Source organism: Microcaecilia unicolor, chromosome 2 (assembly GCF_901765095.1).
Source record: "Microcaecilia unicolor chromosome 2, aMicUni1.1, whole genome shotgun sequence".
Classification (NCBI taxonomy): Eukaryota; Metazoa; Chordata; class Amphibia; order Gymnophiona; family Siphonopidae; genus Microcaecilia; species Microcaecilia unicolor.
In genome coordinates, this window is record NC_044032.1 from 284,557,575 (window position 1) to 284,583,179 (window position 25,605).

A 25,605-nucleotide genomic window follows, 5' to 3' on the forward strand; every position below is an offset into this window, starting at 1 on the left:
GTTAGTAATTTTGGTTTGACTTCTTCCTATAAGAAGAAATGAACTGAAGAACCGTAGAAATGAATTGTAATTAGAGCAATTACTCAGGTTGATATAGGGGGGCATTTTCAAAAGGGATGTCCAAGTTTTGATGAGGATGTCCTCGCAAAACGTCCCCATCCAGGGGCGGGAAAACCTGTATTTTTGAAACAAGATGGACGACTATATTTCGTTTTGACAATATGGTCAGGGATGCCCAAATCCTGAAATTTGGTCGTCCTTAGAGATGGTCGTCCCTAGACTTGGTCGTTTCTCATTTTCAGCGATAATGGAAACCAAGGACATCCATCTCAGAAACAACCAAATGCAAGCCATTTGGTCATGGGAGGAGCCAGCATTTGTAGTGCACTAGTCCCCCTGACATGTCAGGACACCTACCGGGCACCCTAGGGGGCACTGCAGTGGACTTCATAAATTGCTCCCAGGTACATAGCTCCCTTACCTTGTGTGCTGAGCCCCCCAATCCCCCCCCCCAAATCCACTGCCCACAACTGTACACCACTACCATAGCCCTTACGGGTGAAGGGGGCACCTAGATGTGGGTACAGTGGGTTTGTGGTGGGTTTTGGAGGGCTCGCTGTTTCCTCCACAAACGTAACAGGTAGGGGGGAATGGGCCTGGGTCCACCTGCCTGAAGTGCACTGCACCCACTAAAACTCTCCAGGGACCTGCATACTACTGTGATGGACCTGAGTATGACATCTGAGGCTGGCAATCAATATTTTTAAAGATGTTTTTAGGGTGGGAGGGGGTTAGTGACCACTGGGGGAGTAAGGGGGGTCATCCGGTCATTTCGGGCACCTATTTATGCCTTGGTCGTAAGAAAAACACGACCAGGTAAAGTTGTCCAAGTGTTTGTCAGGGACGTCCTTGTTTCTTTCGATTATGGGTCGAGGACGTCCTAGTGATAGGCACGCCCAAGTCCCGCCTTCACTATGCCTCCGGTACGCCCCCTTGAACTTTGGCCATCCCTGCAACGGAAAGCAGTTGGGGACGTCCAAAATTAGCTTTTTCGATTATACCAATTTGGATGACCCTGTGAGAAGTACATAAGTACAAAAGCATCGCCATGCTGGGACAGACCAAGGGTCCATCCAGCCCAGCACCCTGTCACCGACAGCGGCCAAAAGAACAAACAATTTGTAACATAGTAATAACATAGTAAATGAAGGCAGAAAAAGACCTGCATGGTCCATCCAGTCTGCCCAACAAGATAAACTCATATGTGCTACTTTTTGTGTATACCCTACTTTGATTTGTACCTGTCCTCTTCAGGGCACCGACCGTATAAGTCTGCCCAGCACTATCCCCGCCTCCTGCCACCGGCTCTGCCACCCAATCTCGGCTAAGCTCCTTAGGATCCATTCCTTCTGAACAGGATTCCTTTATGTTTATCCCACGTGTGTTTGAATTCTGTTACCGTTTTCATTTCCACCACCTCCCGCGGTAGGGCATTCCAAGCATCCACTACTCTCTCTGTGAAAAAATACTTCCTGACATTTTTCTTGAGTCTGCCCCCCTTCAATCTCATTTCATGTACTCTCGTTCTACCGCCCCTCCTAGAAATAGTGTATTATTCTCTAGTCCATTCAATAACATTCTATGGCCTTTTCCTCCAGGAAGCCGTCCAACCTTTTTTTGAAGTCCGCTAAGTTAACCGCCTTAACCACTTTTTCTGGCAGCGAATTCCAGAGTTTAACTACGCGTTGAGTGAAGAAACATTTCCTCCAATTCGTTTTAAATTTACCACACTGCAACTTCATCGCATGCCCCCTTATCCTAGTATTTTTGGAAAGTGTAAATAGACGCTCCACATCGACCCGTTCCATCTTCCAATTTATGTCGAATGATGGGCGTCCTTCTCTTTTGAAAAGGAGCCCAATAATAGATTTGTCAGTGGTGTTTCCTAGGAGAAGGCCTATCACACATCCAACAGGCATTTACCAACATATAGTCTTAGTCGTGACTATCCTACTTACGGTATATCTACTTATGATCAGATTCACAATCTGCTGAATAGGGTGAATCTGTGACCCCAATTTCCAAGAAGTGAGATAATGCAGAATGGAACAAACCTGCTTTTCACATTGGAAACTGGCTGCACATAGGCTGTGAATTGGACTTTTCAGACGCATCTCCCTAGGTATCCAAAGCCTTACATTTGACCTCATATCTATTTTTCTGATCTGACTTGCCCACATTTGCACTGGTTTGTCACCAAATCCCCCCCCCCCCCCCAAGCCAGAGACCTTCACATCTGCTTATCAGTTAGTAACTGAGGGAGAGAAACATTCCTTTCTGTGCACATCCCATTCTATAAAAATAGAAGAGCACACAATCATAAAGAGCATATAATGTGGCAAAAGACTAACTTGCTGTGTACAGCATGCTGAAGAGAAAGCAAAAGGGGCTTTTCACCTCAGTAACAGTGATACATGTCCTAAGATACTTCAAAAGCAATATTGCCCTCAAAGAATAACCCTGTATAGCTAGAAATACCCTCCAGACAAACCATGTAACCGGAACCAAATTTATTTAGTTAGTTATTTATTTGTTGCATTTGAATCCCACATTTTCCCACCTATTTGCAGACTCAATGTGGCTTACAATATTATAGGAATACTACTAATCCCGTACTCACGAAACACAATCACTCTAGATTTAAATGGGAATTTAAAATCATACTTCTATCCAAAGTAGGGGCAAAGGTTAGCAACCACTGTAGTTCTGTTAATGAATTCTTCAATTGATGTTTCCAACAAAGCAGTCAGATTATTTCTATGTATGAGAGAGATAGGCATATAATAAAGGTGACAGGTATACAAATCTGTCTCATGCATAGGCATATCCTGAAAACCTGACTGGTTGGTGGTCCCCCAGCACAGGTTTGAGAACCACTGGTAAAAGAGAATATGATGTTGTGGTTGGTGAATTTGATCAATGTGTCCCTGGAGCCTGTTCTAAGAAAGGAGGGCCTGGATTGATCAATATGAGAGAACTACCAACCATTTCAACCTGGTCTATAGTATCAAATTTGACAAATTTGATAGAAAAGGAAGCAGCTGAACAGATTGGTTCTTTCCTTAAGGATAATGCTCTTTTGCACCCAGGGAAGTGGGGCTGTAATCATGCTTGTGGTATTAAGGATGAGGTCTATCACTGGTTGGAATAGGGAGGATCAGTGTTGATCATGGCAGCTTTTGATCTGGTGGATCTGGATGTCTTGAGATGCAATGTGAACAGTTAGGTAGTGGAGATTCAGTGCTGCAGTGGATTAAGTCCTTTATGGAGAACAGAAGTTCCAAGGATATGAGGGCAAATAGGGTTGCCAAATACATCCAGATTTGCCCAACAGGGTTGATCCAGTCCTGACCTTAGACTATTGCATGCAGGAACTTGTGGTTCTGATTCCCTATGAAAAGCAAAGCTACAAGTCCCTGCATGCATTGGGGTAAACCCTGGACTGGATCAACCCTGTCGGACAAATCTGGATCTAGTTGGCAACCTTAATGGCAAATGGTCATCGATAGAAATGGGGCAACCTGCAGAGTTCACTCTTATAATTGCTTTTATTTAACATTTATATGTATCCAACTTGTGAGAACATGTGGCCTTTCTTTTTCTGCATACACAAAGGACATCCAATTGCTACTGCCGGTGAATGGTGATGGTACTGTTAAATGTAAGCGGTTAAATCATTACTTGGGACTTGTGAAGAACTGGTTAGGAGAGAGTATGGTCTTTTTTGAAATGTGATGACCAGAATCGCATACAGTATTTGAGGTGCAGTCGCACCGTGGAGAAATACAAAGACATTATAACATTCTCATTTTTGTTTTGCATTCCTTTCCTAATAATGTAATGGTATCAGTTTATTACTGAAATATGTAGCATATTTGCTGGATTATATATACACCAATATATTTGTGTAGCTTTTATATATTTGACACTGCAGCAGAGAGAATAGTTTCATTTCAAGCCCCTCTCTCTCCATCCCTTTTTCTGGGAACTTCTGATAGCAGGGATAGTTAATTACAAACACTTAACAAAGACAAAAGAGATATATATAACTCTCTCTGCCCTCCCACCTAAAAAGACTGAACAAAAGGTGGGTACCTGGACGCTCATCAGGACATCTCTGAAAACCAAAGACCCAAGAGACCGAAAGTCTGGAGAGCCCATTGAAGTCAGACCTCAGAGGGGAAACCATAAACAGGACATTTGCTTGTCAAAGGTATACCTGCCCCTCCCATCAGCTTTCAGACATGTGCAGAAAGGAAGGACTTATAATGTGGTCATGTGAACAGACTACATTAACCATAATGCCTTGCAAAATATCCAGGACATGCACACACCATGCTTCTCTGCTAACATTATAAAAGGCCTGGAAACAGCCCAGCTCATCCTCTTGGAACCTGCCTCCTCTTGGGACCTGCTGCTCTCTTTGGGGTCTGCTGATGCCTTGCTCCTGAAACATGTGTTCATCAATCAGCTGGACCACAGCATGCTTGTAACAAGGACTTGTAAGTTAACCTACCTGCTACTTTGTTCTATTTTAAGCACAGATTACCTGTAAAGATTTCTTAAAACCTACCTCTCGTGTGCAATTGTATATTAAATCAACCTTTTTGAAGCTAAAAATACGGTCTCTTTGTGTTCTGAGTATATTGAAGCTATATATACTTAATTTATTTAATTTATTGCAATTATCACCTTTGGTGATTGGTGGAGAAATTAATATCCTAAAACTTATAAATACAGCACCTGCTCTTAAATTATAAGCAGTGGCGAGTTGCTCTAGAGCTATTTTCCCCAAAATAAATCATTTCTTGTAACAATAACACTTACCAGCTTATTTTCGAAAGGAGATGGGCGCCCTAATTGGTATAATCGAAAGCCGATTTTGGGCGCTTTCAACTGCACTCTGTCGTGGAGACAAACAAGTTCACGGGGGCGTGTCGGCACAGTAGCGAAGGCGGGACAGGGGTGGGCATGGGAGTGGTTAACAGATGGCCGGCTTCAGACCATAATGGAAAAAAGAAGGGCGGCCGTATCGAGAATTTAGGTCGCTTTTTTTGGACCCTTTTTTTTTAGGTCCAAGTCCCAAAAAGGTGCCCAAACTGCCCAGATGACCACCGGAGGGAATCAGGGATGACCTCTCCTGACTCCCCCAGTGGTCACTAACCCCCTCCCACCAAAAAAAAAGTACTTTCAAAACTTTTTTTTTCCAGGCTTTAAGCCAGCCTCAAATGTCATACCCAGCTCCATGTCAGCAGTATGCAGGTCCCTGGAGCAGTTTTTAGTGGGTGCAGTGCACTTCAGGCAGGTGGACCCAGGCCCATCCCCCCCCCCCCCACCACCTACCTGCTACACTTGTGGTGATAAATGTGAGCCCTCCAAACCCCCCCAAAACCCACTGTACCCATATGTAGGTGCCCCCCTTCACCCATAAGGGCTATGGTAATGGTGTAGAGTTGTGGGGAGTGGGTTTTGGGGGGGATTTGGGGGGCTCAGCACACAAGGTAAGGGAGCTATGCACCTGGGAGGTATTTTAATGTTGTTTTTTTTTTAATTTTTAAAAGTGCCCCCTTGGGTGCCCTGGCATGTGAGGGGGACCAGTGCACTACGAATCCTGGCCCCTCCCACAACCAAATGCCTTGGAGTTGTTAGTTTTTGAGATGGCCGCCTTCGGTTTCCATTATCGCTGAAAACCGATGCCGACCATCTCAAACCCGCCCATCCCTGACATTTGGCCGGGCCCAACCGTATTATCAAAACAAAAGATGGTCGCCCATCTTTTTCGATAATACGGTCGGGACTGCCCCTTCTCGGATCTGTCCACGGAGATGGCCGCCCTTAGAGATGGGCGGCCCCTTTCGATTATGCCCCTCTTAACATTCTATTTGCTTTGTTAGCCGCTGTCACACACTGAGCAGAGGGTTTCAATGTATCATCAATGATGACACCTAGATCCCTTTCTTGGTCGGTGACTCCAAATGTGGAACCTTGGATCACGTAGCTATAGTTCGGATCCCTCCTTCTCACATGCATCACTTTGCACTTGCTTACATTAAACGTCATCTGCCATTTGGATGCCCAGTCTCCCAGTTTCTTATCTGGTTAGATTAACTGCATAAAAGATTGTCCTACCTTGATACAGTAACCCATAGCTGGCTAAGTGCTGAATACTGCACTTAACACTTAGGCTAAATCAGTTAGGTTTCTTCAGCTTGGAGAAGAGATGGCTGAGGGGAGATATGATAGAGGTCTATAAAATAATGAGTGGAGTGGAAAATTGCTTGCTTACTCTTTCCTAAAATATTAGGACTAGGGGGCAAGCAATGAAGCTACAAAGTAGTAAATTTAAAACAAATCAGAGAAAATATTTCTTCACTGAACGTGTAATTAAACTCTGGAATTCATTGTCAAAGAATGTGGTAAATGCAGTTAGCTTAGTGGGCTTTAAAAAAAGATTTGGATAGCTTCCTAAAAGAATAGTCCATAAGCCATTATTAAGATGGACTTGAGGAAAATCCTACCTATGTGTTAAGACTGGAAATTCAATGCCGGTGCCCAAACATGGCCTGGCATTGAATTTCTGGGTTTAACGCCAGTGATGATCAGCTAAATGCTAATTGTTGTCAGGCCTTAAATTAATATAACATGATATGCAATTGAGTATTCTGTGTCATATCATATCAACTTTTACAAACCAGTTGTATTAAATGGCATTACAGTGCTGAAATCTTGGCATGAGATATCATAACTGAAAACTTACATTTGGCACAGGGACAGTGGGCAACTTTCAAGTGGGTAGGGCAGGTGGAGGCTGTTCTAGCCTGTCCCTGCAGATTCAAGAAATGTGAGGAGACACGAGAGTTTGAATGGTTGTTGTCCTGAACACGTGACTTTAGTGCACCCCTTGCCTTCTATCTAAGGTACACCAGACATCACCCTGACTGGCAGTACTGCAGCCGTAAGGACATAAGATGTGGTCACACTAGCTTGTCACATGTACATTAAAACGTTAAGTATTATTTGGTTATGATGGACATATGTGTGTTGGTTTGTGCATGTGTAGTGTGTGGGTGGTTGTGGGAGTGACAAAGATCTGTTCCTTGGAAGGAGAAAAAACAGTAATTGTCTGGAAACGCAATCTGTTTTATGCAGACCTGAAAGAATATACATATACCGCTATAACAGGAATCTAATAATATTAATCAAAAATATTATGCAACCAAGAGCTAATTTACTCTCTCGCCATGATTAGAAGATGAGAAAGAGATCTACTGAGATTCAGCACAGCTTCTCACTGCAGATGCATCAATTTCCTATTAATTAATAGCCAGATGATAGGAATGTACAATAGAAACAAGCTGCCATCAGCAGAGATAGATGTGTGTATCTGAAGCCATGAATCTCACAGCAAACAAGTCCCTAGGTAATCTATGAGTATATTTTCCCAGATGTCAGCCTTTAGATATGAATCCATTTTCTTTCCCATACAGAGCCTTTCACATACTCAAAAACAAGCATGAAGTCAAAAGCTCAGGGTAAACCACACTAGCATTCATGCAAGTTAAAGTACATGTGTTAATGAATTAACCTTATTAAAAATAATGAGGATGCAGCAATTAACATGCATTGAAGCTAGTACAGCCCGAATTCCAGGACCGGTGTCTTACCTCTGCTCCAGCTTTACAGCAACATGTTGAAGGATCTGTGAAGCCTGCCTGTGGTACTCCAGCTGGGCCTGGACCAGCGCCGAAAGCTGACTCACCTGTTCAATCTGAGAATACATTTGCAAAGAAAAGAGTCAGCAGGACAATCACTGAAAGAGCATAACACAAACAGCCAGCACTCGTCTTTAGCATGGAAAAAGGTCACACGCCAGGTAGGTAGAGGCACTTCTTAAGCACACTGGAAATATCAGGTAATAAATAGAAATAACTACACTCTTTCAAATTAAATAGCTTGCAGTACTTATGTCTATCAAACTGCTACTGGAGTACAAAAAATTCAAGGGGGAAAAAGCCTCAGAACCCTCTCTCCACTTCTGTTAAATAGCAACTTTCTTACATGGAAGAATCACTGAGGGTAAATTCACTTCACAGGCATTATAAAAACCCTGAAAAATATTTGTTAGAACTCTAGTGGTTAATGTTTTTTACATGGATCCCAAACCGTTCCTTTACATTTTTTAATGGACTAACAATGCTTTTTGGGCTGGATTTAGTAAGTGGTGTTCAAAATTCAGTGCCAAAAAAAATTGGCGCTGAACAGTATTCTACAGTAGGCATTGCGGGATCGGCGTCCTTTATAGAATCATGTCGGGATCCACGCTCAACTGAAACCAGGTGAAAATCCCAGCACACAATTTGGGTGTGGATCAGCACTATTCTATAACACTCCATGAGTTTTAAGGGAATGCTCCTGACTCACCCGTACAGAAACACTTGGGCACTATTCTATAAATGGGTGCATGCTTTTTCGCACTGTTTCTGCCCCATTTTGGTGCCGTGCATCCATTAGAATGCTTTTCTATGCTGAAAATTTGACACAGAAGAAGCGCCAAAATTTGGCGTCATATATAGGGTTCCCCTGTTTTTGACTAGCTTTTGAAGGCAATACCTTCTTCTTCAGGTCAGAAATGAGAAGCCTCTGGTCCCGCCCTTCCGCAAACAGGAAATGAGGGCGGGACCAGAGGCAGAGCTGAAACAGAAGCGAAGGCAGTGTGAAGCGCCGTGCCGTGCCTGCTCGACTTTACTGTTGCCGGCGGACCACGAGCTAAGAAGTTTTAAATAACAGCCGGCACTTACGAAGGGGAGGGGCAGCCACACACATCCTGCTTCCACCTGGAGGGCACAGAGAGAGAGGGAGGGAGGCGCGGGGGTGTGGAACTCGGTCAACAGGGGAGGAGAGGGAGGGAGAAGTCCTGGAACGGGAGGGAGGAGGGGGTCCTGGAACTCGACCGGGACGGGGGTCCTGCAACTCGAAAGGGAGGGCGGTCCTGCAACTGAAAGGGAAGGGGGGTCCTGGAACTCAAAGGACAGGGAAGGCGGGAGGTAGGGGGCATGGAACTCAGAAGGGAAGGGGCCTGGACCTCGGAGGAGAGGGACGGATATGCGGGGGTGTGGAACTCCAAAGACAGGGGTGCAGGGAACTCTCAGGAGGGGGTAAGGGTGGAGGGGGGGCCAACGTATGTCGGCCTGCGACTGACACAGAGAGAGAGAGGGAGGGAGGGAGGGAGGCGCAGGCGTGTGAAGGAGGAGAGCGAGAGAGGCAGTGGCCAGTAGGTGGGCCTTGAACTCGGAGAAGAGGGAAGCAGGGGGGTCTGGAACTCGGAGGACATAGACGGGGGCCTGCAACTCAGATGACAGAGACCGAGGGAGGGAGAGCTGGAACTCCGAGGAGAGGGGAGCATGGAACTCCAAGGACAGGGAGGGGGGCCTGGAATTCACATAACAGGGAGGGAGACAGGAGTCCAAGCTGCAACTGCGAGGAAAACCTTGCTAGTGCCCGTTTCATTTCTATCAGAAACAGGCCTTTTTTACTAGTGTGATCTATAAATGTGCAGAAATAAAAATTCCAGTCATTCCAAATCTGGCTCCTCAATTTTGGGCTGGCCTCTACATCCTAAGAAACTTTGTCAAGCCCTTTGTTAGTCTGATTTTAAAAAAAGTATCATTTTGTCTTCTTTTTTTTTGTTTTATTTCTATATTACCTTTAAATGTTGACCAACACAGCTACCACACCAATTCATCCAAGGCTGAAATATCAGAAAACCACTTCCACTTTAAAAGCGCATCTAACAAAAAAATTCAGTGCATATATGGCCAATGTATAGAAATCATGTCAAAAAGGACACCCAGCATTCATGCCGGTATCAGACTGGTTTATATTCTGATTTGTGGCCAGCGCTGCTGACAGTGTGTGAGATGCATTTTCTGGCAGGCTTGCAAACTTGGCTACTTCCAGAGAAGTCGGGCAAGTGCATGCCATCTGCTTACAAAATTAATCAAATAACAACTTAATTGTTACAAACATACTTGTACAATGCATCACGCGGGGCAGGAGAGGGCCAGATGTTTCCACAGAGGGTGCATTCCTGCTGACTTTAAAGAAACTTAAAAGCCCAGCTCTGACACACATGAAACTGGTCGACAGTTTTTTGTTAGGAAGATGTAGTTAATATTGTCTTAACTAAATTTACAGTCTGATATTCGAACCCACTTAATCAGGCAGGAGGCACCTACTATTGCATAGGAGCCAACGTTTCAGAATTATTGGGGGTGCTAAGCCCAGTGGAAATAAACCCTTCCTTAGAAGGAATTTTCTCAATACTGGGGGTGCTCAAGCACCCACAGCACCCACAGAGTCGGCTCCTATGTGTATAAGTGCCATAGTCCTGGCCCATCCGCTTATTTTCTGAGGCACTACCTGGGTAAGGCCACTGAAAATCACTCCAAACCGTCCCATGCGGAGTGGAGGCTGCCCTAATTTTATCTGGATAGTGGGCTGAATACTGCAGCTATCCACACAGCACTAGTGGTCACCAGTGACTCCAGATATTCAATACTGGCCAGTATCTACATCCCGGCACTGGATATCTGGACTTTTTTTCAGCCCCAACAGCTGGCATTAAAAAAATAAAGCTGGTCGCCTCCATAACAATGGCTAATATGAATACCCCAAACTGAAAGAAGCAGTGCTATGTTTAGACTGAAGTTTCTCTGACGTCTGTTATTTTCCAGTTTCTTTCTCCTGCTAAGTATATGTAAATACTAATGAAATAAAAGTTCAGATTCAGCAGAATCTGTTTTTTCTTTTTTTAAATCTGGCGAGGAAAAAATGGATGTAAACTGATACAACTGAAGAAGGCACCTCAGAGAATGTGCGTGTCTGAACAAACACAGAAAGGGAGAGGCCCATGTAACAGGAACTGCGCCCTTAAAGGTGCCAACCCAAACCATTCAGGCTTTCAGTTCTGCAAACAATATACCTCCCCCCCCCACCCCCACACCCCCCCCCCCAAAAAAAAAATGTATTTGGGATTTGTTTGGAAATGTTTGATTTTGGCTGTGAAGGAGTAGATCTATGCAAGATTTTTTGCACAGCTCTGAATTGCACAGAAGTGAGTCCCTAGAGAGTAAATGGAAGGCACATGCAGAGCCGGGAAAGGACAGCATGAATATAAAGAGGGAGAACAAAACAGGGAAATAAAACCCCAAAACAACAGAAAAACAAAAGCAAGATTGCTTGGAGAGATGTAGTAAAACTTTTGCAGCCTCCAGTCACATTTGCACCAGACCAAAAGCTTGATATGTCTGCCCATTTCTCTGATATGCAGAACTGGTCCTTACCTACAAACAGCTGCTTCAGCAGAATAAAGAAATAGGTAAAAACTACGGAGCCCTTTTACTAAAGGGCATTACGCCCTAACATACACTTAGCACACAAAAAACAGGCTACTGCAGGACATGTTAAAGTGTTTTATGGTATTATGTCTTGTTTGTGCCCTCTAAAATATATTTTTTTTTAAGAGGGAGCGTGTCATGGGACTGTCTCTTCATGTTCTAGTGTACAGCGCTGCTACGTCTCGTAGTGCTATAGAAATGATAAGTAGTAGTAGACTAGGCATTCCTGCATTATCCAGCTAGTGTGTTCACATTAGTGCACACTAACTGGATAATGCAGGCTTAACACGAGAAAACTTAGTGTCTATTAAATAAACGGCAGTAAGGGCTCTGTTTACTAAGGTGCGCTAGCGTTTTTAGCGTGTGCACAAAATTAGTGTGCGCTGTGTAGGCGCCCATAGGAATATTGTGGGCGTCTACATAGTTAGCACGTGCTAAAAGCACTAACGCGCCTCTAGCTTGGCTTAGTAAATGGGGCCCTGTTCTCATCTTATTTTTTTTTTGGCAGATGCCATTTGCTAATGGAAAAATTAGTACACAACAGTAGCATAGCCAAGGGTGGGCCTGGGCCCACCGAAATTTAGGTTCTAGCCCATCCAAAATTTGTGCTGTTTTAGTGTGACTGGCAGGGATCCACCAAGCCCCACCAGCTAAAGACCTTCTCCTCACTGAACAGACTCTTACAACTTGGGCTGCCAGCAGTAGTGCCCTTATTCAGTGGCCCCCTCCCCCCCCCCCACGCCTGCTCATTTTCCGTACATGCACAAGAGTGAGCGTGTGTGGAGGCTGGTGATGGCAGCACAAGAACAATACTGCCGGAAGCCCAAGTTGTAAGAGTCCATTCAGTGAAGAAGAGGCCTTCGGCTGGTGGGGCTCAGGGATCCCCGCCAGCTCAGTTATGAGGTTTTTTTTTTTGGGGGGGGGGGGGGAGTGCCAGGGAAGGAGGTGGCAGTGAAGAAACTTTGGGCCCACCCAGTTTACTTTCAGGCCCACCCTAAATTGGCCATCTAGCTATGCCACTGGTGCACAACTTGCAAAAAAGAAAAAAAAATTCCCGTTTTAGCGCTTGGGAAAGTTCCGCATTAGAACGTGCTAAGCTCACATTTCTCTGCACCTTTGTAAAAGGGCCCCTTCTTGAATGAAATGAAGAAAAATATGATAAATACAGAACTCTGTGTTAATTAGTTAGTGTGGATATCATAACACTGGGAACCCTAAAAATTAATTTAGGCCCAGGAAAGGAACAATGAGTTGTCTCACGTCCATCTCCAGAAGGTTAAACATGCTCGATTCAGCTATTTCTTTAGACTCATCAAACTTCTCCAGGGCTTGACGTATCTCCTCATCTGGGATCTTGCCTTGTCTCTTCTTCTTGTAGTCGAAATCCAGGCGTCGGCCCTCCATCTTTTTCAGGTGATGCTGGAACATATAAAGGGAAATTCTAAAATCTAGGTGCCCACATTCATATGTCCCTTGCACATTTCTTTAAAATAATAGCGCACATGCTCAAGTGCCAGTGTGCTTAACTTATATAGCACAAAGGGCGCAAACACGAAGGAGCATATGGGGGGGGGGGGGGGGGACAAGAGCAGGGCCTCCACTTATGTGTGTAACTTACAGATGTTTAGTAGAGGAGTAGCCTAATGGTTAGGTCAGTGGGTTAAGAACCACAGGAACCTGGTTCAAATCCCACTGCAGCTCCTTGTGATCTTGGGTAAGTCACTCAACCCTCCATTGACTTAAGTACAAACTTAGAATGTGAACTCACCAGGGACAGAAAAACACATACAGTAACTGAATGTACACTGCTTTGATAGCGTTCAGACTTGAAAGTGGAATTAAAGGAATAAAAAAAACTACAAAACATTCAAAAAGTTGCTGAGCAAAAAAGATACCAAACAAATTTACCTGTATACAAAGACATGAGGCAGGGGGGAGTGGGCCATCAGGACTCTTTAAATAGCAGCTTCTGCCTTGTAAAATGGGCCTTTGCCACAGCTGGGAGCACATGAAGGGGTCCTTTTGCTAAGCCGCTGTAGCGTTTTTAGCTCACAGTAGAAATCAGCTAGTGGTAAACGTTGAGATACCCATAGGACTATAATGGGTGTCTCGGTGTTTACCACCAGCTGATTTCTACCATGAGCTAAAAACGCTCATGGTAGATTAGTAAAAGACCCCCCCAAAGTTCCCACTCATGGAGTATATGTAAAATTACTTACAAAATGTACCTATGGAAGGGAAGATGAGCCAAGAGGTCACTTGTATTCAGAAGTGTTGTATAGCAACTAAATAAATGTAACTAGTTACTGTTAAGTAAATGTTTTGCCACTTTTACTTGTAAAGAAGTACAGGATAACATTTGTTACTTTTACTGAAGTGATAATTTTGCCAATTTTACTACTTTTACTCAGTTACATCTGATACTTACAGTTAAAAGTAAAAGCAGAAGCAAGGCAGATATTCCTCAGTAAACCAACTGAAACAGCAAAACCGGGAACATGATTTTGCAACTGGAAACCTTGTCATGCAAACAGTGGATCATCTCATCTTAAATTTTGCTGTCCAGTGAATGAATATAGCCTATGAGAACAGTGGAGTTGCTTGTGTTTGATGAATTGTTTACCGGTCTCCAGCCAAAGAGAACAGTGATGAGTTGGATCACTTTAAAGCGGAGATTAAGCTAAAGCTTTTAGCAATTCATGGTGAACAAACATATGTCTCTACTACAACAGAAAATTTACATTGGGGTAACTGTCTATTGGATTGATAGAGTCTTTAAAAAGGAAGTCTGCTTATTTGGCCTTAAGACTGAAGGGTTCTCATACATTGCATTCTTGCATCTGTTCTCGAAGATATTCAGAGTTTGCCATCAGATGAAATATTATTAGAACAACAACAGGTAATGATTCCAACTTTTGTGAAAGCCTTCTCTGTAATTGGACATCATCATCCATGATAACAAAGATGAAGATGAAGATGCAAGTGATGAATTAAGCAGCTCTACTTCTAATGCAGGCAATAATGACAACAATGATGATAAAGTCTTCTTTGCTAAACGGAAGTCAAGTGTTTCACAGATTCTCTTGATCATAACCTGCAGACCCAGTCACAAGACATCAGTAATACTGCAACCTTGTCTGATTTAAAGGAACGTTTTATCAGACTGAACAATCCCCTTCTGTTACTGCAGTTGTTGAAAACCTTTTCAGCTGCGCTGGATTAATGACTCACAAGCGCACTCACATGAGTGACAGTTATTTTCAAAACTTCAGTTTTACTAAAAGCAAAGTGGATTGAATTATGGGGCAATATAGTTGTTGGGATACAAATGTTAACAATATAGTTGCATTCATTGTAGTTGCAGTACTTTTACTTTTTACTCAAAACGTATATTAGGCAATAACGTTTTTACTTTCACTTAAGTAGTCTATAGAGGGCGCTAGGCCCAGAACATTGAGGATCAGGGTTAGGCAAAAAAAAGTAATTTATCTTGAGGGGTTTTTTTTGCTGTTTTCTCAGCAACTGCTTGGAATTTCAAAGTGAAATTTAACAGCTTTATTTGTTTTTACTATCTACATTTTATGTGCCTGATGGAATGAGATTATTTTTAAACATGGTGAAGTAACAGACTTTTTAGCATTACCACCCAGCCATTTTCACATGTTCAAAAATGTGTTTGCACTGTAAAACTACCATTTTTTGAAGAAAAAACAAACAAACAAACAGGATACCAGCTTACTGCTAATGACATCAGTGTTGTAGACTTTTGATTGGGGAACAATGTTGAAGGCCTATCACAAGTTCCACCCAAACCTTCAACAATCACTGAACTCAAGAAAGCGTTGCAGATGATCTGGGATAGCCTGCCACAGGGACTGATCAACAAGGCTGTTAAGTACTTCCCAAAGCAACCAAAGGCCTCTGTTAAACTTAAGATGAACACTTTGAGCATTCACAGTAACTGCAAAATTTTGACACATTAGTAATTGTATCATTTGAATTACATTATTTTACTATGTTTTAGCTTGAACATTTTTAACATGCAAAACTCTCTAGGTAGTAACACTAAAATGTCAGTAACATTAACATAGCTTATGGTAATTAAATGTTTAATATTAATATGTAAGTATGATAACTAAGGGCCTCTTTTACTAAACTGCACGGCAACTGCAACAAAGCCTATTGAAACAGAATGGGCTGCGTCGCATTTGCTGCACCAGGAATCACTAGTGTGGTTTAGTAAAAGGGGCCCTTAATAAGTATGCAAAATTTCTCATTGAAACACAAAACAAAACAAAACTCCTCACAATGTAATCCATAACCGAGTTGTAACAAATCGTATTTCCATCATTTACAATGTATTGTAAGCCACACTGAGCCCGCAAAAAGGTGGGAAAATGTGGGATACAAATGCAATAAAATAAATAAATAAAAATAAATATGTCAGTAAAAGCAAGAGTTCTCCAATTAGGAGGGGCTTTTCTACTTAAATTTCCATGTAAATGTTATATTTCCTTGGAATCCACTAATTATATTTTCTTTGATTCAGGGAAGTTGTTAGAATTTATTTCTCATAAAGAGTAAGGTTATTGTATATACCTTGGATCAGCGCTATTAATTGGCTGCGCTAGCTCTAATTTCTTCCATACTTAGATATAATTATTTCTTATAATTTATTTGAATCTTATACAAGATATTTTCCTAGTTCTTGGATCACCAATTGTGGACTAAATTGAATTTTTTATATTGCCTTAATTTGATATAATCATATAATTTGTATTTTCCATATTTCAAGATTTATGTTTATTGCATAAATGTAAATGTGAAAATCTACAAAATTAAAAAAAAAAAAGAAATTCAAAGTGCTTGCTGAGAAAAAGGCATAAACTTGTAAGGGGTTACTTTTTTTGCCTCACCATAAATAGATAGACAGATAGATAGATAATGTGTAACTGGTGCTCTCAGTCATAGGGAGGGAGGACAGATGATTGATACCTTTATTGTGGAATGGATCCACAGAAGCTTAGCTGAAATTGGGTGGCGGGGGGAAGAGGGGTTGGTGGTTGAGAGGCTAGGATAGGGGAGGGCAGACTTATACGGGGTCTGTGCCAGAGCCGGTGATGGGAAGCGGGATTGGTGGTTGGGAGGCAGGAAATACTGCTGGACAGATTTATACGGTCTGTGCCCTGGAAAAGACAGGTACAAATCAAGGTAAGGTATACACATATGAGTTTATCTTGGGCAGACTAGATGGACCGTGCAGGTCTTTTTCTGCCGTCATCTACTATGTTACTATGTTACTATTAGCTCTGGCTAGCCATGAAATGGCACTGAGCACCGTCCCTCAGAGGAGCACCCTCCAGCACATGGACCTGTGAAAATCCATTGTGTAGGAGTAGCCTAATAGTTAGTATAGTGACTTGAGAATCTGGCAAATTTCTTCCAAAAGGTTTATTCTCCTTTAAAAGTAACATGTATCACCTGGACCCGACACTGTCCCTGTTTCGGCTGTATGCCACCTTCAGGGGTCACAGCTCAGGATATGTGATCATGGCTACTGGCAAAAGCACCTCAACAAGGAAAAAAGTATAGCTTAGTCATTGCAGCGTTTCCTCACTAGTGAAGCAGATTCACCTTCTCACTGCCAGCCGTAACCATGGTCACATATCCTGAGCTGTGACCCCTGAAGAAGGCGTACAGACGAAACACGAACCATGTTGGGTCCAGGTGATACATTCCTCCACCCCATTTGTTGATCATTTGACTGTTGTGGAAGGACTCTCCCGCCCCTTTTGCTTTTGTCTGAGAATCAGGTAAACCAGGTTTGATTTCCACTGCAGCTCCTTGTGACTGGGCAAGTCACTTAATCCTCCATTGCCCCAGGGTAAACTGTTTTGATTGTAACCACAGAAATGCATGATATCAAATCCCAGCCCCGTTCACTTTCTCTCCAGGGCATGTCTCTAGGGAGAGAGAGGCAAATATGAAGGGATTCAAATGAAGAAAACGTACAAAGGAAGACTATCAACTGAGCAAGAGACCATACTATGTACATATAAGCAGGAAAATAATGTGAAACATCTGCTATAAGCCTTTCAAATTCTTCCTATATTCAGCAGTGCTATACATATACCTAGTGCAGCTGAATTTGCCAGTACAAATTATGGGGTTAATTCTATAAATGAGCACTTATAATCAGGCACCTGCTAGGAGCCTATTCTGCAAAGGAACATGGATGCCTACTTTCCTTTATTGAATACTAGCGTGACGGTGAAAACACACATGTATAAATGAGACATGAGCATGTACACCTGATATAGAGCAGTGCCCAAGTTCTGATGATAGTGCATAACTTACAATAGTCTGTAAAATAGTTGTGTAGCTGTGAGCCCTGCCTATGCATGCTCACCTGCAAAATACATGCTACCAAAGATATTTGTGTGGGTATAGAATAGTGCTTAGGCAGTGTATGGGCAGATACGTGTTTATATACCAGTAGTCTAGCACAGTGACATTGAGAGGGTCAAATCTTTAATTCACAGACCCGACACGGGCGGTGTTTCGGTGCAGAACACCTGCGTCAGGGGTCATGTAAAAGAATGTAATCCAATCAGAATAGTCCAGTTAAGGGGTAATAACTAATTTAATGACCGTGCCGGCAGCAGCAACAAGCTGTCTGGGTAGACCTGGTCCTTTCCTCTGCAGCGTCCCACCCGTCGGCACGGTCATTATATTAGTTATTACCCCTTAACTGGAATATGGTGTTTGGCTTTTATTCTTTTAGGCGACCCCTAATGCAGGCACTCTGCACCAAACACGGCCCGTGTCAGATCTGTGAATTAAAGATTTATCCCTATTTTGAAGGTTCTTGGTGCTCTTTTCTTTTGTTTGCTTTCTTTATACCAGTAGTCTAAATAGTTATGCATGTAACTGGCACATAAATGTTAGTCAATTCATTGTAAAAAAGAAACCTGCTATATTGCGTAAATTCATTCTAACTAAATGCTAAGTAACTCACTTCTTGTTACTAAGGGGTATGACATACCAGTTAAATTTTTTTAATTTTTAAATAGTGCTCAGAAAAAATTTTAACTGGTATGTCATACCCCTTAGTAACAAGAAGTGAGTTACTTAGCATTCAGTTAGAATGAATTTACGCAATATAGCAGGTTTCTTTTTTACAATGAATTGAAGGACACCATAAGAATCCACCCACACATAAATCCCCAGATTACCTAGATTACATAAATGTTAGTACCTATTTTATAAAAATGCCCCCTAAATGTATAAATATAATCACACATACAAGTGCTGAATATCAATGCTTCAATGTATAAATTATGTGTACAAGGCCTTGAAAATCCATGCTATATGTATAGACTATCCAGCTTATAATCGAACGAGAAAAACGCCCAAGTTCCGACTTAAATCGGGAGATGGGCGTTTATCTCACAAAAACGAATAACGCGGTATAATCAAAAGCCGAATTTGGGTCGCTTTCAACTGCACTCCGTCGCGGATGCGGACAAAGTGGACGGGGGCGTGTCGAAGGCGTGTCGAAGGCGGAACTGGGGCGTGGTTATCACCCGAACAGAGATGGGCGCCCTTCGCCGATAATGGATGCGTTTGTAGCTAGAATTTAGGGCACTTTTCCTGGACCCTGTTTTTTCACGAATAAGGCCCCAAAAAGTGCCCTAAATGACCAGATTACCCCCAGAGGGAATTGGGGATGACCTCCCCTGACTCCCCCAGTGGTCACTAACCCCCTCCCACCACAAAAAAATGATGTTTCACAACTTTTTATTTTCACCCTCAAATGTCATACCCTCCTCCCAGGCAGCAGTATGCAGGTCCCTGGAGCAGTTGTTAGGGGGTGCAGTGGACGTCAGGCAGGTGGACCCAGGCCCATCCCCCCTACCTGTTACAATTGTGCTGCTTAATGCTTATTAGTCGTCCAACCCCCCCAAACCCACTGTACCCACATGTAGGTGCCCCCCTTCACCCCTTAGGGCTATAGTAATGGTGTAGACTTGTGGGCAGTGGGTTTTGAGGGGGATTTGGGGGGGCTCAACACACAATGGAAGGGTGCTATGCACCTGGGAGCTCTTTACCTGTTTTTTTGTTTTTGTAAAAGTGCCCCCTAGGGTGCCCGGTTGGTGTCCTGGCATGTGAGGGGGACCAGTGCACTACGAATCCTGGCCCCTCCCACGAACAAATGCCTTGGAGTTATTCGTTTTTGAGCTGGGCGCTTTCATTCTCCGTTATCGCTGAAAAGCAAAAACGCCCAGCTCACACATTGGCGAATAAAACATGGGCGTCTATTTTTTTCGTAAATACAGTTTGGTCCGCCCCTTCACGGACCCGTTCTCGGAGATTAACGCCCATGGAGATAGGCGTTTCTGTTCCATTATGCCCCTCTATGTGTGTGGCTTGGGCAGCCCAAGTTATACCTGACTGGCCTAGATCTGAGCCAAACATGTAATCTATAGGTACAGGGACTGAACATCGGCACCTATTTCGTCTCTATGGGGTATGTCTACTAAAGGGAGTTAAGCTGTAACGCTCGCTTAGTATGCGTGAACATGCTTAGTGCAAAGCACGTTAAGACATTTTGCGGTAAGGAATCTTTTTGCATGCACTAAGCATGCGCTATTTTTATTTTTGTGTTTATTTTTGGGAAGAGGCGCATCAGGGGCAAAGAATGGGTGTGAATGCACTACTAGCTAGCACATCGACATTTGCATACACTAATTGGTTAGCGCATCCATAACACGGGAGCCCTCAGCACTTCCTAAATAGGAAGCAGTAAGTGCTCCTGTGCCAATGTTTTCATGTTTTCAACTTCAAAAAGGAATACCTGAAAATGTCATATTTCCTGGGCACGTGCAAATGGGCTTAGCGTGGGTGAAAGTCCAACCTTAGTAAGTGCTAAGCTCATTTCCTAGTGCCTATATATCAATCTGTAGATGTACATCTGTCCATTTTAGTGCAGAGATGGCTTCAGATCTACACAGGGTTCCCCCCCCCCCCCCCCCCACACTGAAAACAGTGATATAGTTTCACGGAGGAATCTTGAGCAATAATTTTATATATTTACCCAGTGCTTTTTTTGTAGGGTGGTCACTATGGCTCCACCCCTACAATAGCCACCCCCCCCCCACAGTAGCCACACCCATTTTACCAGCTATGGAGTATGTAAAAAGACATAATTGAAAATAGTATACAAGTACCTAGGTCCAACAAAAGAACCCTTAATTAGAACCATAAACTAATAAAATATGTAGACAAAAATTCAGCTGAACCCTCCCCTCCCTCCCAAAGCAAGATTCTGGCATGCAGGATAACACCAGAAAAACAAAAATATTTTCCCTTTGTACTGCTATAAATATAGCAGATGTAAATTTCAAAAACGGACATGTTCCATTCACAATATTACAAATTAACAGCTACAAATAAAACAAAATAAAAAAAAAAACACAGCTACCAGACTACATTATCTTAAACTAAAAATAAAATTATTTTTCTACCTTTGTTGTCTGGCCATGCACTTTTTTTCAATTGTGCTGGTCCCAGTTTATGTACTTTCCTCATCTTCTCTTAACTCTACTGCCAGGATTTCCTGATTGTTTTGTCATTTTTCTCTCCTCCTTTTCCTTTCAGCTTTCTTCAATTTTATTTTCTGCCTCTGTCCAAATTTAGTTTTTTCTTATCCAAACTTCAGTTTCCCTCTTTAGACTATGTCTAACTACAGCTTACCCCTCTCTATTCCCCACTTCCATCCAGCATTTGCCCCAGTGGTGTGCTGGAGCAGGCTCTCACAGGCTCTCGAGAGCCGTTTGTTAAGTTTTTAAGAATTTTGGGAGCCGGTTCTCCATGGCTACTTTAACAAATGGATCCCAAAATGTGGGCTTGGGCCCCTCCTGAATTCTCTTTTACTTTGCTGGTGAGAGAGAGCCCCCTGTTAACAATTTACCAGCACGCCCCTGATTTGCCCCCTCTCTCTCCTCCACACATCTATCCAGCATTTCTCCCCTTGCCCCCTCTCTTCCCATTCAGCATATTTATTTATTTGCAAAATTTTCTATACTGCTCTAGCTGACTGGCAGAACAGAGCGGTGTACAGGCTAACATAGAAAACAGGAAAATAACTCATCAATGTATAGGAAAGCAGAGTAGTTAAGTTTAAAAGACAGGCATAGCTAAAAGAAGAGAGCAACATCAAACATACATAGAAGAATGGCATGATTGTGTGGGTAACACTGGTAGTTTCAATCAGACTGTTTTCCCAAAAGCTAATTGGAAGAGCCAGATTTTCAGCTCATTTCTAAAGTCCTTGAAAAAGGAATTGCTACTCAATGTGTAATTAAACTCTGGAATTTGTTGCCAGAGAATGTGGTAAAGGAGGGGTTTAAGAAAGGTTTGGCCAGCTTCCTAATGGAAACGTCCATAGATCATTATTAAAATGGACTTGGGGAAAATTCACTGCTTATTTCTGGGATAAGCAGCATAAAACGTTTTGTACTTTGGGATCTTGCCAGGTATTTGTGACCTGGATTGGCCACTGTTGGAAACAGGATGTTGGGCTTGATGGACCTTTGGTCTGTCCCAGTATGGCAATACTTATGTACTTATTGTTCCAGGTGTGAGGAGCAAGGAAGAAGAATGCACTGTGATGTGTTAATTTCATGTGAGCATGTTTTGGACAGGGCAGAACTAAGCAATAGCTAGACAGGAAAGATAGTCAGGGATACCAAGCCTGAAGGCCTTAAAAGTAAGAATGGCAATTTTGTAAGTATTTCTTTGTTCAAAAGGGAGCTAATGATATTGTTTCAGCAGGGATGAAGTATGATCATCAGAGTGCTGGGCACAGCAGAGTAACTTGATGGCTGTGTTCTGGAATGATTGAAGTTTCTTTAATGAGTGATGGGGTAACCCAGAGTAAACAACATTGCAATAGAGAAGACAGGTGGTAAAAAAAAAAAAAAGGATTAAAGCATAAAATTGTGAAGTGTGAAAGAGGTGACAAATTGCTTGTAGTTGACAAAAGACTAGAAGACTAACTTTAGTTAAGTGTGACATTTGTAGCAGAAAGGAAAGAGAGGAATCAAAGATAATACCCTTGCCCCCTCTATCCCTTTCATTTCTCTCCCCTTGCCTCCTTTCTTCCCATCTGGAATTTCTCCCCTTGCCCCCTCTCTTCCCATCCAGTATCTCTCCCTTTGCCTCCTCTTTCCCATCTGGCATATTTACCCTTGGTCCCTCTCTCCCTGACATTTCACTCCTTGCACCCTCTCTCCCTATAAGGCATTTCATCCCTTGCCCCTCTCTCCCATCTAACATCTCTCCCCTTATCCCCTCTCTCTCCATCTGGCATTTCTCCCCTTGCCCCCTCTGGCATTTCTTCCACTTGCCCCCTCGCTCTCCATGTGACATTTCTCCCCTTGCCCCCTCTTTCCCTATCTGGCATTTTCCCCCTTGCCTCCTCTTTCCCCAACAAGCATCTCTCTTCTCTTGCCCCCTCTTTCACATCCAGCATCTCTCCTGCAGCCACCGCTGCTTCTCCCAACGAACAGCAGCGGTGGGCAAATCAAGGAATAAAAGGTGTGGGGCCACTGTGCTCAGACATATGCTGTCTGCTCTGCTGATCCCCTTCCCCTCTAACGTCAACTTCCTTTTCCAGGGCAGGGGATCAGCAGAGGCAGAGCCAATAATGTGTGTCCTAGCACTGCAGCCCTGCGCCTGCTACTCTGTGCTTTGTCTGCTGCTGCTCATTGGGAAAAGCAGCTGCGGCCACAAGAGAGAGGTGGGAGATGAGGGGGGGGGGTGGGGGGGAATAAGCGGGGAAGGAAAAAAACAGTACCGGCTCAAAAAAAGCCCTGCATTTACCCTTAACAGCCTAATTTTACAAATGACTTCTCTCTTCCATGCTCGGCCAATGGAGAAACATTTTATTGAGTGAAAGCTCAAAAGCGTTTAGTCTCTCAAATCCTTCTGTAAGTACAACATCAACAAATCCAGCACGAAGAGCAGAATAAAATTCAGTGAAATGTTCTTGGAGGATCAAATGAAACAAGTGGGGATTAAGACACTGGGCAGGAAGGAAGTGGCAGTAGAGCTCCGTGGTTTACAGCAAATTCTGCAATAAATTCCACCATGCCTGCATTAAAAGTTGTAGTCTGTTTATAAATACTGTTGCTCTTGAAGAAATGCTGAGTTGGACTCCGTGCCCTTCTACATCTCTCATTAAACACACTGAAACTGTTTGTCCATCGATGTCAGCATATTTCAGTTTGACTGATATGAGTGAAAATGGTCAAAATAATTCAGCTGAGACACTTGTTTTAATTACTCATCATTTCCCTGAGGGCTGAGGTGTATGATGAATGCTACTGCCTTGTTTTATATACCCTGATTACAAAGTGCTGTAGAAAAGTAAACAGTCTAAGTCAGGCCTGGCCCAAAGACATCAGACACCCTAGCCAAACCTTCAGCCATTCCCAACCCCTTGTAAAACATTTCCCTGCTTCCCTTCTCACTGCTCTGCCCCCCCCCCCCCCCCCCACCTCCTCACAGACTGGACCCAGGATTAAAGAGGCATCACCGCAGTGTGGGCCCTATAAGCACAGATCCCTGCTCTGTAGTGCTGCTTTCTCCTGCCTCCTCTCTGACAGGAAGTCTACCTTGGAAAAGAGCGGCAGACAAAGCAGCACTTCAGCATGTGGCCTCTGTTGAGATATGCAGAGGCCATGAGCTTGCATACTAGCATAAGGCCACAAGGAGGCGCTGTTGTAGGATTCTAATTAGAGAGAGGAGGGAAATGTTTTCTCTAACTGCCTGTTCTCTAGATTGTGTATTAGTTGCATTCTGTATGGTTACTGTTCATATTGATCCTTCTCTGAGGAGATTCTACTCAGTCCCTGTTTTGAGCTGTAAGAAGACAACAAGGGAGTAATTCTGTACAGGCTGCCTAAAGTATGTGCGCTAAGTGCGAATTCTATAAAGGCAATAACATGCATTATTGCCCTTCTAGAATACTAGTGCATTTATGTGCTTTACTTTAGGTCTGACCACTTATGGCATGTCAAAGACTGGTGTAAATGCTCGCACCTAACTGCTGTCAGTTACACATATAACTGCCAGTATTCTATAACCTTAGCATGTAAGCGCTGGTCAAAGCTGACAAGTCAGAGAAATTGAATGAAATCTCTATAAGCCTGAATGATGTAATGGCGCAATTTGACAAACTGAAGAGTAGCAAATCTCCTGGACCAGATGGTATTCATCCCAGAGTACTGACAGAATTGAAAAACGAAATTGTGAAACTATTGTTAGTAATATGTAATTTATCTTTAAAATCAATCATGGTATCAGAAGATTGGAGGGTGGCCAATGTAACTCTGAGTTTTAAAAAAAGGTTCCAGAGGAGATCCGAAACTATAGACCAGCGAGCCTGACGTCGGTGCTGAGAATCCTTTTCGTGTATCCTGAATCCTGTTCCTGCCTTGTGTATTGTCTTGCTTGGTATTCTGTTGCCTAGCTCCTGCCCTGTCTTGCCTGCCTAGTCCTGTCCGGATCCAGTTCTTGCCTTGTCCTTGTCTTGCCCTTTTCTGGACCCAGTTTTAATCTACTTCCGTGTGTTGCCTTGTCTTGCATTTATGGGTCCCAGTCCCAGTTTTAATGCAGTTCCGAGTTTTGCCTTGTCCTGTCTGGGTTCCAGTTCTGGCCCTTTGCCTTCTTTTCCTTGCCTCATCTGGATCCGGTTCTTGTGTTGTCCATTGTGTTTAATTACTTCTGTCCTGCCTTGTTCAGTCTGTTAGTTTATCCTAGTCCAGTCTGTTCTGATTCCTGTCTGTGCCAGCCCAGGTGATTTGTCTGCCAAAGCTCCGGCTTTGGTCTAAGAGCTCACCATTTCTGACAGTTGTGACAGTTAATCATATATCTTTGTATATGTATATATAGGTGATGGCTGCTTTGCAATTGGCCACGTATTTTATATACCTAATAAAATAATTTATTCCATCTGTGGCATTGTTCCTTTCTTTGGTACAGCTAGCTAGCCTAAGGGCCAATTAGGTACTGTCATATCCCTGAGCAAACAAGTCCAGAATAATTGCTTTTATGTGTGATTATCTAATATAAAAGTGATTAC

General features: G+C 43.1%; 1 protein-coding gene across 1 annotated transcript in view; it reads right to left on the minus strand.

The window, feature by feature from the left end:
- The window catches only part of SH3GL2 (SH3 domain containing GRB2 like 2, endophilin A1), a 275,663-nt gene that overhangs the window by 16,507 nt on the left and 233,551 nt on the right, over window positions 1–25,605 (minus strand). The window contains exons 6-7 of the mRNA XM_030194224.1: window positions 12,717–12,875; window positions 7,725–7,828 (exon numbers count right to left, since the gene is read on the minus strand). Coding sequence (XP_030050084.1) covers window positions 7,725–7,828; window positions 12,717–12,875 — 263 coding nt within the window. The remainder of the gene's footprint in view (window positions 1–7,724; window positions 7,829–12,716; window positions 12,876–25,605) is intronic.